We start from the raw sequence: 15,173 nt of genomic DNA, 5'->3' as shown, positions 1-15,173 counted from the left end.
GGAAGTGCTGGCAGCACAGCATAACCTTCCTGGAAAGTCAGCACAACTGGGTGACTCTTTGAAGTGGCTACAGCCACTAATGCATACAGCATGCTGAACAGACCAGAGGAACTGGACATCTGTCTGCAGCTGCAGGGCTATGGTTTCTCTGGCATCACAGATTTAGTGGGATAGTTTGTGGGACTGGGGCCTTCCCTTGCATGTATACAGGCTCTTTAGGAAAGACTAGTGCTGGGGAGACAAGATACAAGATAACACTTCACGTGAGAGACCAGTGAGAATGTGTGGAGCTCTGTATTGGGACAGATGATAAGCCAACTGAGGCCTTATGGGTCAGGTTTAGTAGGCAGACCAGTATGGGTGATATCCTGAGGACGTCTGCTGCAGGCAGAAGTAGAGAATGAAGTCATCTTAAGGCAGTCGGGAGACACCTCCATTTCAGGCTCTGGTCCTCACTGGAGGAACCATCCTGATGTCTGCTGAAGGGACAATATGGGGATTATATTGCAATCCAGGAAATTTCTGGAGTGTGATAACTTCCTAACACAGGTGACCAACAAGGTGACAAGGGAAGACACCCTGTTGCACATGGTTCTTATAAACAGGGAAGATCTAATTAGGGATTTGAAGATCGGAGGCTTGAAGAACCTTGGCTGCAGTGACTGAAATGGTGGAGTTCAGGATACTGGGAGGAAGAAGCAGGGCAAAAACGATCACTGCCGTGGACTGGGGAGAGCAGACTTTGGTCTTCATGGGGATCTGCTTGGAAAAATCTCTTGAGAGACCATGCAGGAGGGAAGGGACCAGGAGATCTGACTCACTTTTAAGGTGGACCTTGCCTTTGCCACTCCGCCTTTGATGCTTTAGAACACTACTACCAGGTTTTCTGAATTCAAGGTTATTTGTGCTTCTCTTGGTTTTGTTTTGTTTTTTTCTCTTGAGAGAAAAAAACTGAAACCTCAAATCATGAGACCAGACCAAAAATACTTTACTAGTCTCTTTCTTACTTGAAGTCTTCCAAGTCTTGAAAAGTCCATTTACACAACTGAAAAAGCAAGTAAAGGGCTTCATTCTATCTCTGCCTTTACGTACTGCTGAAGACAAGAAGATTCTGGCTATCACCATTAACTGGTCAAGGAGAGGTGTGAGTGACATCAGTTTAAGGACTTCTCCTAACAGTCTTGTCAGAGTGTCATTGCGTGGACGATGCTGAAAGGGATGCAGCCTTTGGTTCAGTATCTTTTTGTGAGTGCCATTTGTACAATAAGAAAATACAAATGTCAGTGAAGTGCAGTATCATGAGAAGCAGCAGGCTGCTCCAACTTGGGAACTCAGCATTGTGTTGGGTGTCAGAGGCAAGGTTCTGGTAGTTGCGGCAAGGGGCTGCTTTTATTTCACAACTTAATGGTTTGTCTTAAAGAAGTCATTCTGTCCTGAGACAGTAAATTCCCTTAAAATAGTAAGTTAAAAAAAAAAAAGACCCACCAAACCCACCAGGCCTCTGATTCAGAGATGCAATGGAGCAAATATCTTACAATACTGGGAAGAACATTGGTTGTAGAGCTACAGCAAGGACACTTAGTTTATCATAATTGTATTTTTCATGTAAACATGATAATAAGCATTCTGCTGAGCATAGTCCGGATATGTTTGTTTGGTTTTTTTAATACTAATTTCCCTTGAGAAACAGGCGCTACAACTTTATACAAGGTGCAGAATATTGTTATGAGCTGTGCTGGCGATGAATCTTACTAATTATAAGTGGGAAATGAAATAAGCAAGAGTAGCTGAAGGTAAGGAAATTGAGAACTAAGTATTACAGAAAGAAGACTTTAGTCTTCTATGACAGTGGTTCTTACAAATGGATCAGAAGCTCACATCGTTACTTCTGGGTGTCCCGCATAGCGTGTCATTCATCAAACTTTTAACTGTTAAATCTACAAAGATACAGCTCTGTATATTAACTGCAGTCCCCTTAATTTGCTTTGCTACCTTCTGACTCACAAGGCACTTGGGAAAAATTGTGTATGGAAAAAGCTGACTGTGAAGAACAGCTTCAAGCAAGGAAGTACTAGAGTTCCTAGAATTGTGAAAGTGGCATAAAGCTTGAGTTTCTATTTTGGAAGTAACATTATTTTTAAAAATTGTAAGTTATTCAAATAGCATCTGCTATTTTATTGTGGAAGTAGCTGAAAGGCAACTGATAACTAATTTTTGTTTGCAAGTTTGACTGTGTAAATTGTTCTAAAATGAAGCACATAGTCAGATTAAGGATATTATAAGAAGGTATCTCCTGAGCATGGAAATTAATTTAATATGGCTAATTAAGGATTATTAACATGTAAGTTAAGTCTTCAAACTAATTTCTCGTTGATGTACAGGATGTGAACAGGTGTATTGAGGCTCTTGATGAGCTTGCATCCCTTCAAGTCACAATGCAACAAGCTCAGAAACATACAGAGATGATTCTGACTCTAAAGAAGGTGAGATCTACAATGTTAATCAAATTAACCCATGTGTTTTCTTAAATTGATATCAGTGTTATTTACTACTGGAGTAATGCATCCAGTTCTGGTCCCCATGATCCAAGAATGATCCGGACAGACTGGAGAAGGTCCAAAGGAGGGCCATGAAAATGATCATAGGGCTGGAGAATCTGCTCTCTAAGGGAAGACTGAAGGTGTTAGCTCTTTTCTTCCTGGAGAAGTCTCAGGGGAAACCTCATCACAGTATTCCAGCACTTAAAGAGCAGCTACAAAGACGATGGAGGCTCTGTTTTAACAAGGAGCCACATGGAGAAAACAAGAGGCAATGGGTTCAAGTCACACTGGGAGAGGTTTCATCTCAATATAAAACAGAATTTTTTTCACAGTGAGAACAGTTGTTCCCTGGAACAACCTCCACAGGGTGTGATGGAGTCCCCATCACTGGAGGTTTTCAAGATGCAATTGGACAGGGCGCTTGATAATCTCATCCAGGCTCCCTTTCCCATGAAGAGCTGGACCAGATGATCTTTCAAGTTCACTTCCAATCCGGGGTGTTCTGCAGTAGTTCAGAGAGTGTAAAAGTCTGTGATCTCATTTCAGGTTAAATTAGGAATTTCATTTAGCATGTGATTAAATTATATAGGTACTTAAATACCCAAATGGAGCTCATTGTTTTATTACTTTGATTTCAGATACGGAAATTCAAAGTTAGCCAAGTTATCATGGAGAAATCTACAATGCTATATAACAAGTTCAAGACCATGTTTTTGGTTGGGGAAGGAGACTCTGTTCTTTCCCAGGTACTAAATAAATCACTGGCTGAGCAGAAGCAGCATGAGGAAGCCAACAAAACCAAAGAACAGTGGAAGAAAGGAGCAAGCAAAAAAATGGAAAAAGAAAAAGACCAAACAGGTAAGTCACTGTGGTTTTAGTTTCTTGTCATATAAAAGACCTAGTTTCCGTCAATTTCTGAGCCAGTTTCAAAAAATCCTTGATGTAGGAATTCTATCCATCTATTAAAACCTTTACATATCTGACGTAGTCAAGGATAATGCTGCTGTTTCTTGTTCAAGGGTATGTTTTGCGTGGCTATTTTACTTCCGTTGCCTGAAGGCAATGGCTTTTGCAAGAATTGAGTTTAGCATTTTTTACTTGTTTGTAAATTTCTAGCTTTATTACCTTGTGGAATAACAAAATAAATTAAACACAAAGTAGAATAACATACTACCTTTCATTCCTCAAGTAGCCTTTTGGTGCCTAGACTTCAACCTACGCTCTTCAACTGCTTGATTTCCTTCACTAGCCTTTTCCTATGTCGTGCATGCTACTATGTGTTGGCAGCAGGTTTTAAGCACTTACATACTACTTCTGTGATGCAGCTTTACTAGTTCAATCTTAACAGTAAAGAAACAATCATAATTTAGGGGAGAATAGGCCTTATGTTCTTAGCAGTACTACTCCAGGTTATTCTGAGCACCTGTACAAATACAGCATGATATTGAGAGCTTACTAGAGTAATTATGCTCTACAATAAATGAGGTCAGTTATTTAAAAATAGTATGAAAGCGATGTAGTAAAATAGATACTTGCATTTTTAAGTACTACAACAAAATGAGAGAGAGACATGAGACACTTGTTCGCTGTGTTGCAAACAAATTTAAATCCTTGAAGATGGAGGAGTTCTACCCATCTAATAAAATTGTAAAGATCCTTGATCTCCACAACCACTGGAGAGAAACTATTTATTTTGAACTTGAATCCTGGGAGCAAAAGTGTTTCAGGAAACTGAAAGTTACACCACCTGGATCTGGAATAAAGAAGTTACTGTAACTGAGGTGATTGTTGTCCCAAAGCGGGGTCGTTTACCTGGTGTGCAGATACAATATACACATAAAGCAGAGGTATTCTCTATTTATTTCACTTCTGCAGAGATGGGTGCTAGGTGGTGATCCACAAAGCTAGCAGACCAGCCTAAAAACTCTTAGGAATATTTATACTAGTTCAAAACACACCCTTAATTATAATTACTGGTTAGTGCCTTACTGTAACAATTTCTGTTGGTTAGTAGAGTCTCTCACCTTCATTTAAAGTTACAAGATCCTTTAATTGATGTGCGCGTGCTCCAGTACCATGGGGGCAGTAGTCCAGTTCGGTCTCCAAGTGAGTTGGTGGTCGCGATCTCCCACTGCCACCTCTGCCTTCCCCACAGTTACTGCAAATTTTTGTTGACTTCCTGCCTTATCCAGCAGCTGTCTGGTTTTCAGCTGGATTCAGTGCCTCCTGTTGTGGGATGTTCCTTATTATAAGCCTTCGGTTCTTCAAGGGTATATTCATTAGCCAGGCATTTATTGTTTATACCAAGTGTCTGGTTTCACAGGACTTTGTGACCTTTTTACAGCTCTTTATTCTTACCTAGTGACAGATTTTACGTTCTAAAATATATTTTAACCTTTTAAAAGTATATTCTGTGTTCTTAAAGTACATCAAGGATGCCAAGGATTCAGAATAACTACAGGTGAAATGCCACTGTATTTGTAACTGCAAAGAATGCAAGGATGATGATAAAATCACAGAATTGCAGAATGATACAGGGTTAGAAGGGACGTCTGGAGATCATCTAGTCCAACACCCCTGCCAAAGCAGGTCAACCAAGAGCAGGTTGCACAGAATGGCATCCAGGCGGGTTTTTAATGTCTCCAGAGACGGAGACTCCACCACCTCCCTGGGCAGCCTGTTCCAGTGCTCTGCCACCCTCAAAGTAAAGTTCCTCCTGATGTTCAGATGAAACTTCCTATGTTCAAGTTTGTGCCGGTTACCTCCTGTCACTGGGCACTACTGAAAAAAGACTGGCCTCATCCTCCTGACACCCACCTTTTAAGTATTTATAGGCATTGATTATATCCTCCCTCAGTCTTCTCCAGACTAAAAAGACACGAGTCCCTCAGCCTTTCCTCGTAAGAGAGATGTCCTAGTCCCCTTATCATCTTCGTAGCCCTCTGCTGTACCCTCTCCAGCAGTTCCCTGTCCTTCTTGAACTGGGGAGCCCAGAACTGCACACAGTACTCCAGATGGGGCCTCACCAGGGCAGAGTAGAGGGGCAGGATAACCTCCCTCAACCTGCTGGCCACACTCTTCTTGATGCACCCCAGGATGCCATTGGCCTTCTTGGCCACAAGGGCACATTGTTGACTCATGGTCATCCTGTTGTCCACCAGGACTCCCAGGTCTTTTTCTGCAGAGCTGCTCTCCAGCAGGTCAGCCCCCGACCTGTACTGGTGCATGGGGTTATTCGTCCCAAGGTACAGCACCCTACACTTGCCCTTGTTGAATTTCATCAGGTTCCTCTTTGCCCAACTCTCCAGCCTGTCCAGGTCTCGCTGTATGGCAGCACAGCCTTCTGGTGTGTCAGCCACCCCTCCCAGTTTTGTGTCATCAGCAAACTTGCTGAGGGTACACTCTGTCCCCTCATCCAGGTCATTGATGAATATATTGAACAGGACTGGAGTCAGTACTGACCACTGGGGAACACTGCTTGTTACAGACCTCCAACTAGATTCTGTGCCACTAATCATTACCTTCTGAGCTCTGTCTTTCAGCCAGTGTTCAATCCACCTCACTGTCCATTCATCTAATCCACACTTCCTAAGCTTACCTATGAGGATGCTGTGGGAGACTGTGTCAAAAGCCTTGCTGAAGTCCAGGTAGACAACATCCATCACCCTCCCCTCATCTATCCAGCCAGTCATACCATTTTAGGATGCTATTAGGTTAGTCAGACATGATTTCCCCTTGGTGAATCCGTGTTGACTACTTCGGATAGCTTTCTTTTCCTCCATATCCTTTGAGATGATGCCCAGAATGAGCCATTCCGTCATCTTCCCAGGTGTAGAGGTGAGGCTGACTGGCCTGTAGTTTCCTGGGTCCTCCTTCTTGCCCTTTTTGAAGACTGGAGTGACATTGGCTTTCCTCCAGTCCTCGGGCACCTCACCTGTTCTCCAGAACCTTTCAAAGATGAGGGAGAGTGGCCCAGCAATGCCAGCTCCCTCAGCAGTCATGGGTGCATTCCATCAGGACACATGGACTTGTGGATATCCAGTTTACTTAACTGTTCTCTAACTTGATCTTCTTCAACCAAGGGGAAGTCTTCCTTCATCCAGACTTTCTCTGTTACCTCCAAAGTCTGGGACTCCTGAGGGCTGGCCTGAGCAGTAAGGACCGAAGCAGAGAAGGCATTCAGCAGCTCCTCCTTCTCTGCATCCTCTGTCACATGGCACCCATCACATTCAACAGCGGGCCCACATTTTCCCTAGTTTTCCTTTTGCCTCCAATATACTTGAAAAAGCCCTTCTTGTTGACCTTGACATCCCTTGCCAGGTTTAATTCCAAGGAGGCCTTGGCTTTTCTTCTTTCATCCCTGCATACTCTGATGGCATTCTCGTAATCTTCCCATGTGGTCAGTCCCTTCTTCCATGCACTGTAAACTTCCTTCTTCCACTTGAGCTTTTTCAGAAGCTCCCTGCTCAACCACACAGGTCTCCCGCTTCCCTTGCCTGGTTTTTTTGCTCTTAGGGATGCACCGATTCTGAGCTTGGAGAAAGCGACCTTTGAATATCAACCAACTCTCTTGAGCCCTCCTACCTTCCAGAGCCCTAACCCATGGGATTTTTCCAAGCAGTTTCTTGAAGAGGTCAAACTTACCCCTTCTGAAGTCCAAGGTTTCAGTCCTGCTTGTTGTTTTGCACATACTACTCATGATCCTGAACTCTATCTTTTCATGATCACTACCAGCCAAGGCTGCCCCCAACCTTAAATGTCATCCACCAGCCCCTCTGTTTGTCAGAACTAGGTCCAGTAGTACACCTCTCCTTGTTGGCTCCTCCACCACCTGAGTCAAGAAGTTATCATCAGTACACTGGGGGAAGCTCCTGGACGGTACGCGCCTGGCTGTGTAACCTTCCCAGCAGATATCAGGGTGATTGAAGTCCCCCATGAGAACCAAGGCCTGTGATTGCGAGGCTACTTTCAGCTGTCTCTAGAGGGCCTCATCAGCTTCCGTATCCTGATCTGGTGGCCTGTAATAGACACTCACAACAGTGTCTCTCATTACTATTTGTCATTTTTTGATTGTATGCATATTTGTTTTAGAGTAAACAAGAAGCCATAGAACAAGTAACTTCTCTAGTTAAAAGTATCAAATCCCCCAAAATTGTCTGACCAGGTCAGAGTGATGAACAGAATCTACTGCTGAAGTATACTGTCTCTGCTCAGAATATAAATAAGCACTAGTCTTATTATCTGTAGCCTTGCAAGCCCAAGAAGAACTCAAAATCGCATGAAATACATAGACTGTTCACTTCCTGTTATTAAAACTATGGGATAAGGCTCAATGCATGCAATTTTCAGAAGTTGAAGCAGTATCAGTTACTGCTTTTTCTATTGTTTCAGCTGCTGGGTATCAAGATGAGGGGAAAACATTTATAGTGTTTGAGTTGATGATGGTAAACAAATTATCTGGGGCTTTTTACAGCACAGATTTGCTACCTGCAATACTGTTTTCTTTCCCTGTCCTTTCATTTTAAAGGTTCAAAGGTTCTGAATGGAGGGTCTGAAGCTCAAGACACCAACCAGACACAACACAATGGAGAGAACACTGAGGAAAAGAAAGATAGGCACGAAGTTGGCAGTAAGAAAAAGTGAGTTGTTAATCTTACTGAGCTAAGGATCTGTTCTGCTGTAATAAAATGATGTAAATAGCAGTGGATTTGAAGTTACTTAACCATACTGAGGTACTATTTTCTTTATGGAGTTTTCTCTAAACTTTAGAAAATGATAATAGCATGCAAATCTTCTGTTAAGGTTTTGAATGAACATTTTAAAAGTTAGTTCAATCACTGCTATTGTGGAACTTAAAATTTACAGGATGTCCTGTTAGGAGAAAATCAGCATGCGATGAGATAGGGCAAAGTACAAGCTTCCTCCTATGTTTTAGACTACTCAATGCTATTAAATTGGAAGCAAAGGAAGCTTGAACCAAGTCTTACAGAAACTAACGGAATTTATCAAGTTTTTTTGTCAAACTATGTATTCTAATCAATAGCCAAGCCACTTCAATTAGTGTTCTGTAGTATAGCTGTAGAATTGCCCAAATGCAGCTAACTGCAGGCTAGAAGTTAGACCTGTGAAATTTCAGAACTCTGAATGCTTTATAGAGGCTATTGCGTTTACCTTTTCCAAACAAGAAGCCATAAGAATGCTTGAATTTATCAGGAGGTAAGTATGTAAACGTTAGCCTTACTGAAAAATGCTGTTTTGTAAAGAAGAACAAGCAGTGAGTCTGTCCTAGAATATGAGAAATACTTCATAGAATTTAGTAAACAATGAGGAAAAGGCCTAAAATTATCCTTGAGCTGAATTGTTTTGTTGAAGTATCACTTTGCTTTCTCTGAGCACTTCTGCTCCTTGTGCTCAGGGATTCTTCTTGTCCAGCAGTATGTAACGGAAGCAGGCTTTGGTTTCACACTGTCTTCAGGCAGGCTAGGAAAAATTGCAGTTGCCTGGCATTCTTCTGGCTGCCTGCCAAGATAAAAGCTGTACAAATGAGTGGAATATTGACCATTATGTACAAAACAAAACAAAAAAACCCATTAGATGAAAATGAATTTGATACTTGCTGAGAGGTAGCCTCAGAACTACTTGCTTCTGATTACACAGCTTTCAGAAGTGACATTTGGGAGTTTTCAACCAGTGATGCCAAATACTCATTTAGTCTGAACAAGCAGCATGTTATGGGAACATAATGAACATATTACAGGAACAAGTGTATGTTCCCAGCATAGGTTACACAACCTATCACACTGCTTAAATAGGTAACTTGGCCAAACCACAAAATGCAACACCCAAGTTACTTGAAATCAATAGCAAGGCAGTTCAGTAATAATAGAATACACTAGAACTAAACCGGTTCTGCCCATGGCAGGGGGTTGGAACTTCATGATCTTTAAGGTCCTTTCTAACCCGAACCATTCTATGATTTTATGGTTCTCCAAGGTTCATGGCCTGCTCCCTTCCTTATTCCTGCAGGACCTGACAACACTTACATTTTTGAGTGGCAGAGAAACAATCTCGGTCAGATTGCCCTTTATATTTGTGATTAAAAAAAATGAATAATATTTGGGTGCATTCATGACACCACAGTGGACATTGGTCAAAAGAAATTTAAGGCAGATAATTTAGATGGTTATGCAACATGCCAGGAAAAGGCCATTGAATATAACAGTGTCTCAAAAAAGCAGCTTTGAGGAAAGACAGTTTATATTTTTAATACTTCAGTAATTGTGATTGTATCTGTAAAACTTGCAACTATATCTCCCATGAATGAGCTAGTGGAGGTGTCATGTTCTGCTAATAAATATTTATCTCTTTAAGTGTGTGTGGTGTTTGCTATGGCCTTGAACTCTACACTCTTAACACATTCTTTGACTTACCTGAAGAAAGAAACAAACCCACTTCACAAAAAAATTTGTATGGCTCCTTGAGCAGTTTCTATGGAGTTATACTCATCGTTGGCTAACATCTATAAATTAGGTTTTGTAACACCTGTTGTAAATACCTTGCATGTTGAGAAACGCATCTACAGACCTGTTCTAAATTCAAGCACGCTACAGACCGGGTCTCTCCACCATACAGAGACTGGGTCTCTACACCATTCTTTTCATTCAGTATTTTTCATACATTTTTATTTGCAATATTCGGTTTCATAGAAGTGAGAAACTAGTAAACAAAACAAATATAAACAAATCATCAATGTTCAAAATACCCTGCAGTTCCCACTACTGACTCTTAAGTAAACAATTTGTAAACTTCTCTAATCACAGGGCTGTCTATTCAGTTCTGAAATTTCCTCCCTTCGATAGTTAGAGGCAAGACATGTCTATACCTTTCTGAAGGTGTACTTCAGAAATTTTGGAAAACAGAAATTGTGTAACATAATACTTCTGCAGTAATGGGCACTTAAGAACATTTTTCTGTTTTTTGTTTGGTAAAAATACATGCTGCTTCCTGAGGTTACCTTAGTGTGTTTGGGAGACAAGAGTGGCTTATTCCTGGCTACTGAGAAAATTTGGTAAGGTATGTTAAGCCAGAGTGCTTCTCCACCTGAGCTGACATGTACTTGGCAGCAGACTAGGGAGGACTGCCTGAATGGAACACAGACCAACTTCCAAATGACTGCCGTTCACAGCTGGTCACGTACATTAATGTAACATTAATTGCTACAAGCTTAGCTTTGCATTTGGGGGCAGTCAGAGACAGAGCGGAGATAGACATCTGTCATCACTACTGCCTTCAGTTCTCCAGCCTTCATCCTCTGGTGAATGTACAGCAGCATCACTTCCTCTAGACAGTGTGAATTCATCTGGATTAAGTCTTGCTCCCTGCATTTTTATATGGTCATTAATGTTGCTTTATTTTGTTTCTAGGACATGTGCTGAAGAGAAGGAGCTTGAAAAGCCAGCAAAAGATTCTGCCTTTGAAAGCAAATGACATCACTGGATTCTTTTTTTAAAATACAAATTAAAGAGGATTGTTAAGTTTTGCATTTGAAATCTATAGACTGCTGAAAGTTTTAAATAATTTTATAAGCATAGTATTTTGAAGTTAAATTTTGTGGAATAAGAGCCCTTTTAATCTTGGTTTAGAAGTATTTAAACACTTTTGCCAATAGTTTTGTCCAGTATTAACAGGTAACACATTTCAAAATATGAAAATTCCATCTAGAAAACAAATGCTTACATGTTACAGGACTTAGAGTTGTAGTATATTTTTACCTGACTACTGTATGTTTGTCTAGCTAATAGCAGGAAAAAGTGTAAATACTTTAAACCGCCCAATTGCTTCATTTGTATAAAACTCACTCTCTTCCTATGATACTGACCTCTGTTTGTGCATAGTTTTTCAACTCTTGTGGGGATGTCTTTTCACTGTGTTTTGTAGGAGTTGGAAGCAGCATTTTTATAGCTGTTAAAATGTTAATGTACGAGTATACTTAATCACTTTTTTCTAAAAAAGTTCAGTTCTGTTCTTGCAAAACTCATTGTGCCAATTTACTGCAATGTGACTTTATGGTATGCTTTTGGTATAATAAGTATACTAGAAAGAAATGTGTTTTCACAGAACCTGTTGATGCACACTGGTTGGAAAACACTGTCTTGAACAATTTCTGAAATTAAAGATTTTAAAACAATAAAGAGAGACTGGTTCTTAATACTAACTTATATAGACAAAATAATTCATAGGAACAAGTGTCTGATTTCAGTACTGTTTTGATTTTATTGCCCTGGCATGAACTTGGGAATTTCTAACTTGAATTTTAACAGAAACACTGGTAAAGTATTTTAAGAAAAGTTCCTAAAGGCATGAAAGGGAATGAAACAGGTACAAGCCCCTCTGAAAAATCTTTCTTAAAACACACGCTTTGCCTAATACCAGAACTGGGAACAACCTCTGTGTGACTGGAAAATGGTATTTGACAGAGGCCAGCCAGGTTAGAAATTAGAGTTTAATAGTCCCAAGAATCTTGTTAGGGGGATTATGACTGGGAAGGTGACAGTGTTCCAGGTGTACATATCACCTTGTATTGTGTCACCTTCAAGGCAGGACCAGAAAAACATGATTACAGCTGGTGAAGACCAATACTTCTAAAGCTTTATCTCACACCATTCAACAAGTAAGTCTTTTCAGTATTGCAGCATGACCAACACAGTATGGTATCAAATACTAAGAAGTCAAACTATTTCTTGTTTCCATGCCTTGTAAATGTCTGCCATGTCTCCTTCAGTCAGCCCAGCTGGAGGTTTTGTTCATCTTTTGTTCTTACCCAGCATAGTACAGAGAAAAGGGATTTCTCATATATAAAACAGCTTTTCCCCATTTCAAGTTTAAAAACTTGGTACAGTCTTTACTTTTGTTTGCAGTTCTGTACTTAAAGTAGTGCCAAGCAGCCAGATGTTCAGTAATAGGAAAAAGCAACTTCAGGTATGTCTTGGCCAGGTGAAGATCAGCAACTTGAGCGCTGCTTTCAAACTTCCCTGTTTCACAGAATCTGAAAGTGATGATTTATCTTGAGAATAATGCTTCTGGTTTGTTTGTTTGTTTGTTTCCACTGAAATCATGCACTACTATGATGTAACTCCTTCTTATTCTCCATCTCCTAATTCTGAAGAGATGGACACTCCACCCTCCCCCCCCGAGGACTGTGTTTTTGCTGGCTTGCTTTTTTTCCTTTTTCCTAACTGACTAGACTAGTAAACTGCATTAACAGTTTTAGGATCATAGCCCTAACCTCCCCTTCTTTTCCTGTCCATGGTTTAAATGGCAACAAAAAAATCCTCACTGGTGAACAGAGGCACAGAAAAAAGCATGAAAAGCCTGAAATCAGAACTCTAGTATCTGATACTCACTGCACAAGCAGTATTATGTTTATTGTGTTCAAAACAGCTATTTATTTCTTTGCTAGTTTGCATTAGGTAATTTTTTTAATGAAACTTTGCCAGAATCCATCAGGGGAAATGTTTTTTACCATTCCTTATTACTCTGCCACCATCTATGTCAATGGATAGAGGTACATGCATGCATCTGTACTGACCTTAACAAAAAAACATGATTATGTGCATGTTTACAGAATGGTACTACTTCCACTCTACCTTCCTGCCCCAAGCTGCAAGCAGCCTAAAACTCACTACTCTCTCTTCACAGGTGTATTAGTCAAAGGGGACAGAGACAAGAAGAGTGCCTGGGGGAAGCCTCCACGTTGCTGCTGAAAGCAACACGCTCATAAATGACTTTTTGCACAAAACACAGTGGCACTCAGTTACAGTAGCACTCTGTAGTAACACACTGGCTGCCTTGGGAAGTTAAAGTACAGGCATTCAGAAAGGTTAATGATTAAATATTGCAGCCTGTATTTACAAATCACGTGATTACTGGAAGTTAAAACTCGGCATGGAAAGAAGTTTCAGTTTGCAGCAATTTAGTTAAGATTTTGAATACAGCAATCTCCTGCACAATGGTAAAAACATGCAAGTAGTGATGACATGCTATAATTGCTTATGAAGTTTTTCATGTGCATAGTGTACTTCTGTAATGAAGCGGAAAGTGTTTATATACCAAAACTGAATAGTTTTCAGTTTCAGACACTACCTCAAACCTGGAAGATCAATAGCCATGGCAGATCCCAGGACGAAGCTGTCCTCGGCAGATGGCCATGATGTTTGGCCTCCACAGAGCCTGAGTTTCAGCCATCTCTAGCGTTTCACAGCAGACTGCTGGTAAGGGGAGAGACTAACAAACAGGGCCATACAGCTAGAGCATCAAACAGCGGCATTCTCACTCGGCTTCCAAATACGGGTAGTTACCGTGCACTGGATTTTGCATATTTCTACATACAGCTAGTCATGAAATGTATTTTATTGCCTTAGGAAACTAAAACAAGTTGCACTTTCACCCCCAAAAGTGTTTCTGTCAAGATACTAACTCAAATAAACAGGAATTCTCACATAGGCACTTCCCAATTTTGACCATTCCTTTGTATCAAAACCCCTTTTACCAAACAAAGAGGTATTTAGCAGGTATATCAAATCCACCTTGTCTTCGCACAAGTGTTGATGAGCTAACACATCTGTCTGTCACAACTGTTTCAGAGATAATGGGTCAACCATGCCACTACTTCAAAGGGTTAAACGAGATGGGTGCAGAGACGAAGCTCCTGATTGTATGCTGCAAGACTAACATCATGCTCTACCCATTCAGCTGCTTGGGCTTTTACTGCTGGAATTTATTGCCCATTTACAAACCAGAAATAACCTAAATTCACAGAATTTCACTGACCGTAGAAATGGTCATCCCACTTTCCAAGACGCCCGAGTGTCCGCAAGTTGTGTTTTTCTGACAGCTGACAACCGGCTAGGCAGTGAAACTTAAGTCTCCCAAGGAATAAGGCTGATTCTTTTTGCAGAAAGAAACAAACCACAGTTAACGCACAAAATTTAAAGCAGGGCTAGCTTTGACATTAGCATTCCTACTTCAAGAATCAAGGTCACTACAGCTTAAAATACTGTGCAGCCCCGCTGAGTTGCTCATCATTCAAGTGCACAGGGGGCTGCTGTGATAATGTCACAAGCACCCAGCTAGCAGTGGAAAGTGACATTGCCTGTATGAACCACATTTTGCTTTGGAACTTCACACCAACAGTAAAATCAGAGAGGCCTCCCCTCTTCCTCAACACAAGAAACAGACCCTCTATCGACATCTTGTCAGCCAGGCAAAAACTTTCAGTAGGGAAAGAATCTCCAAGACCTTTTGGAAGTCTGAAATAAGTTACAAAAGGTTCATACTGCCAGACCACTATGCATTTAAAAAAGATCAAAGCAAAAAGCCAACCACAGATCCAGGTTAATGGTTTTTGGATCCAACAGATTCAACTGCAGCTTTTAATACTCCAGCCTTTTGGCTCCCCAAGGTAAGTACAGACACAAGTCTTCACAAGTCAGCAGGCAGGGCCCTTAAATTTTTATTTAAATATAACTCAAGTCATCTCCAAGTTCCATGCCCTTATATCCAGTTTATTATAACAAGGGATTTGTAAGAAAAAATTGCTGATTTTCTTGCTTTAAAAAAGAAAGAAAAAAAAGA

The 15,173-nt window shown here is 40.8% G+C and overlaps 1 protein-coding gene across 1 annotated transcript in view; it reads left to right on the top strand.

Moving 5' to 3' along the window:
- The window catches only part of PSIP1 (PC4 and SRSF1 interacting protein 1), a 37,589-nt gene extending 25,869 nt beyond the window's left edge, over positions 1 to 11,720 (top strand). The window contains exons 13-16 of the mRNA XM_074166791.1: positions 2,382 to 2,483; positions 3,179 to 3,398; positions 8,068 to 8,179; positions 10,964 to 11,720. Of these exons, the coding sequence (XP_074022892.1) occupies positions 2,382 to 2,483; positions 3,179 to 3,398; positions 8,068 to 8,179; positions 10,964 to 11,027 (498 nt within the window). The 3' untranslated portion in view covers positions 11,028 to 11,720. The remainder of the gene's footprint in view (positions 1 to 2,381; positions 2,484 to 3,178; positions 3,399 to 8,067; positions 8,180 to 10,963) is intronic.
- Positions 11,721 to 15,173: the final 3,453 nt, after the last annotated feature.

This window comes from Numenius arquata, chromosome Z, assembly GCF_964106895.1.
Source record: "Numenius arquata chromosome Z, bNumArq3.hap1.1, whole genome shotgun sequence".
Lineage (NCBI taxonomy): Eukaryota > Metazoa > Chordata > Aves > Charadriiformes > Scolopacidae > Numenius > Numenius arquata.
This window is presented reverse-complemented; position numbering and strand designations above follow the sequence as displayed.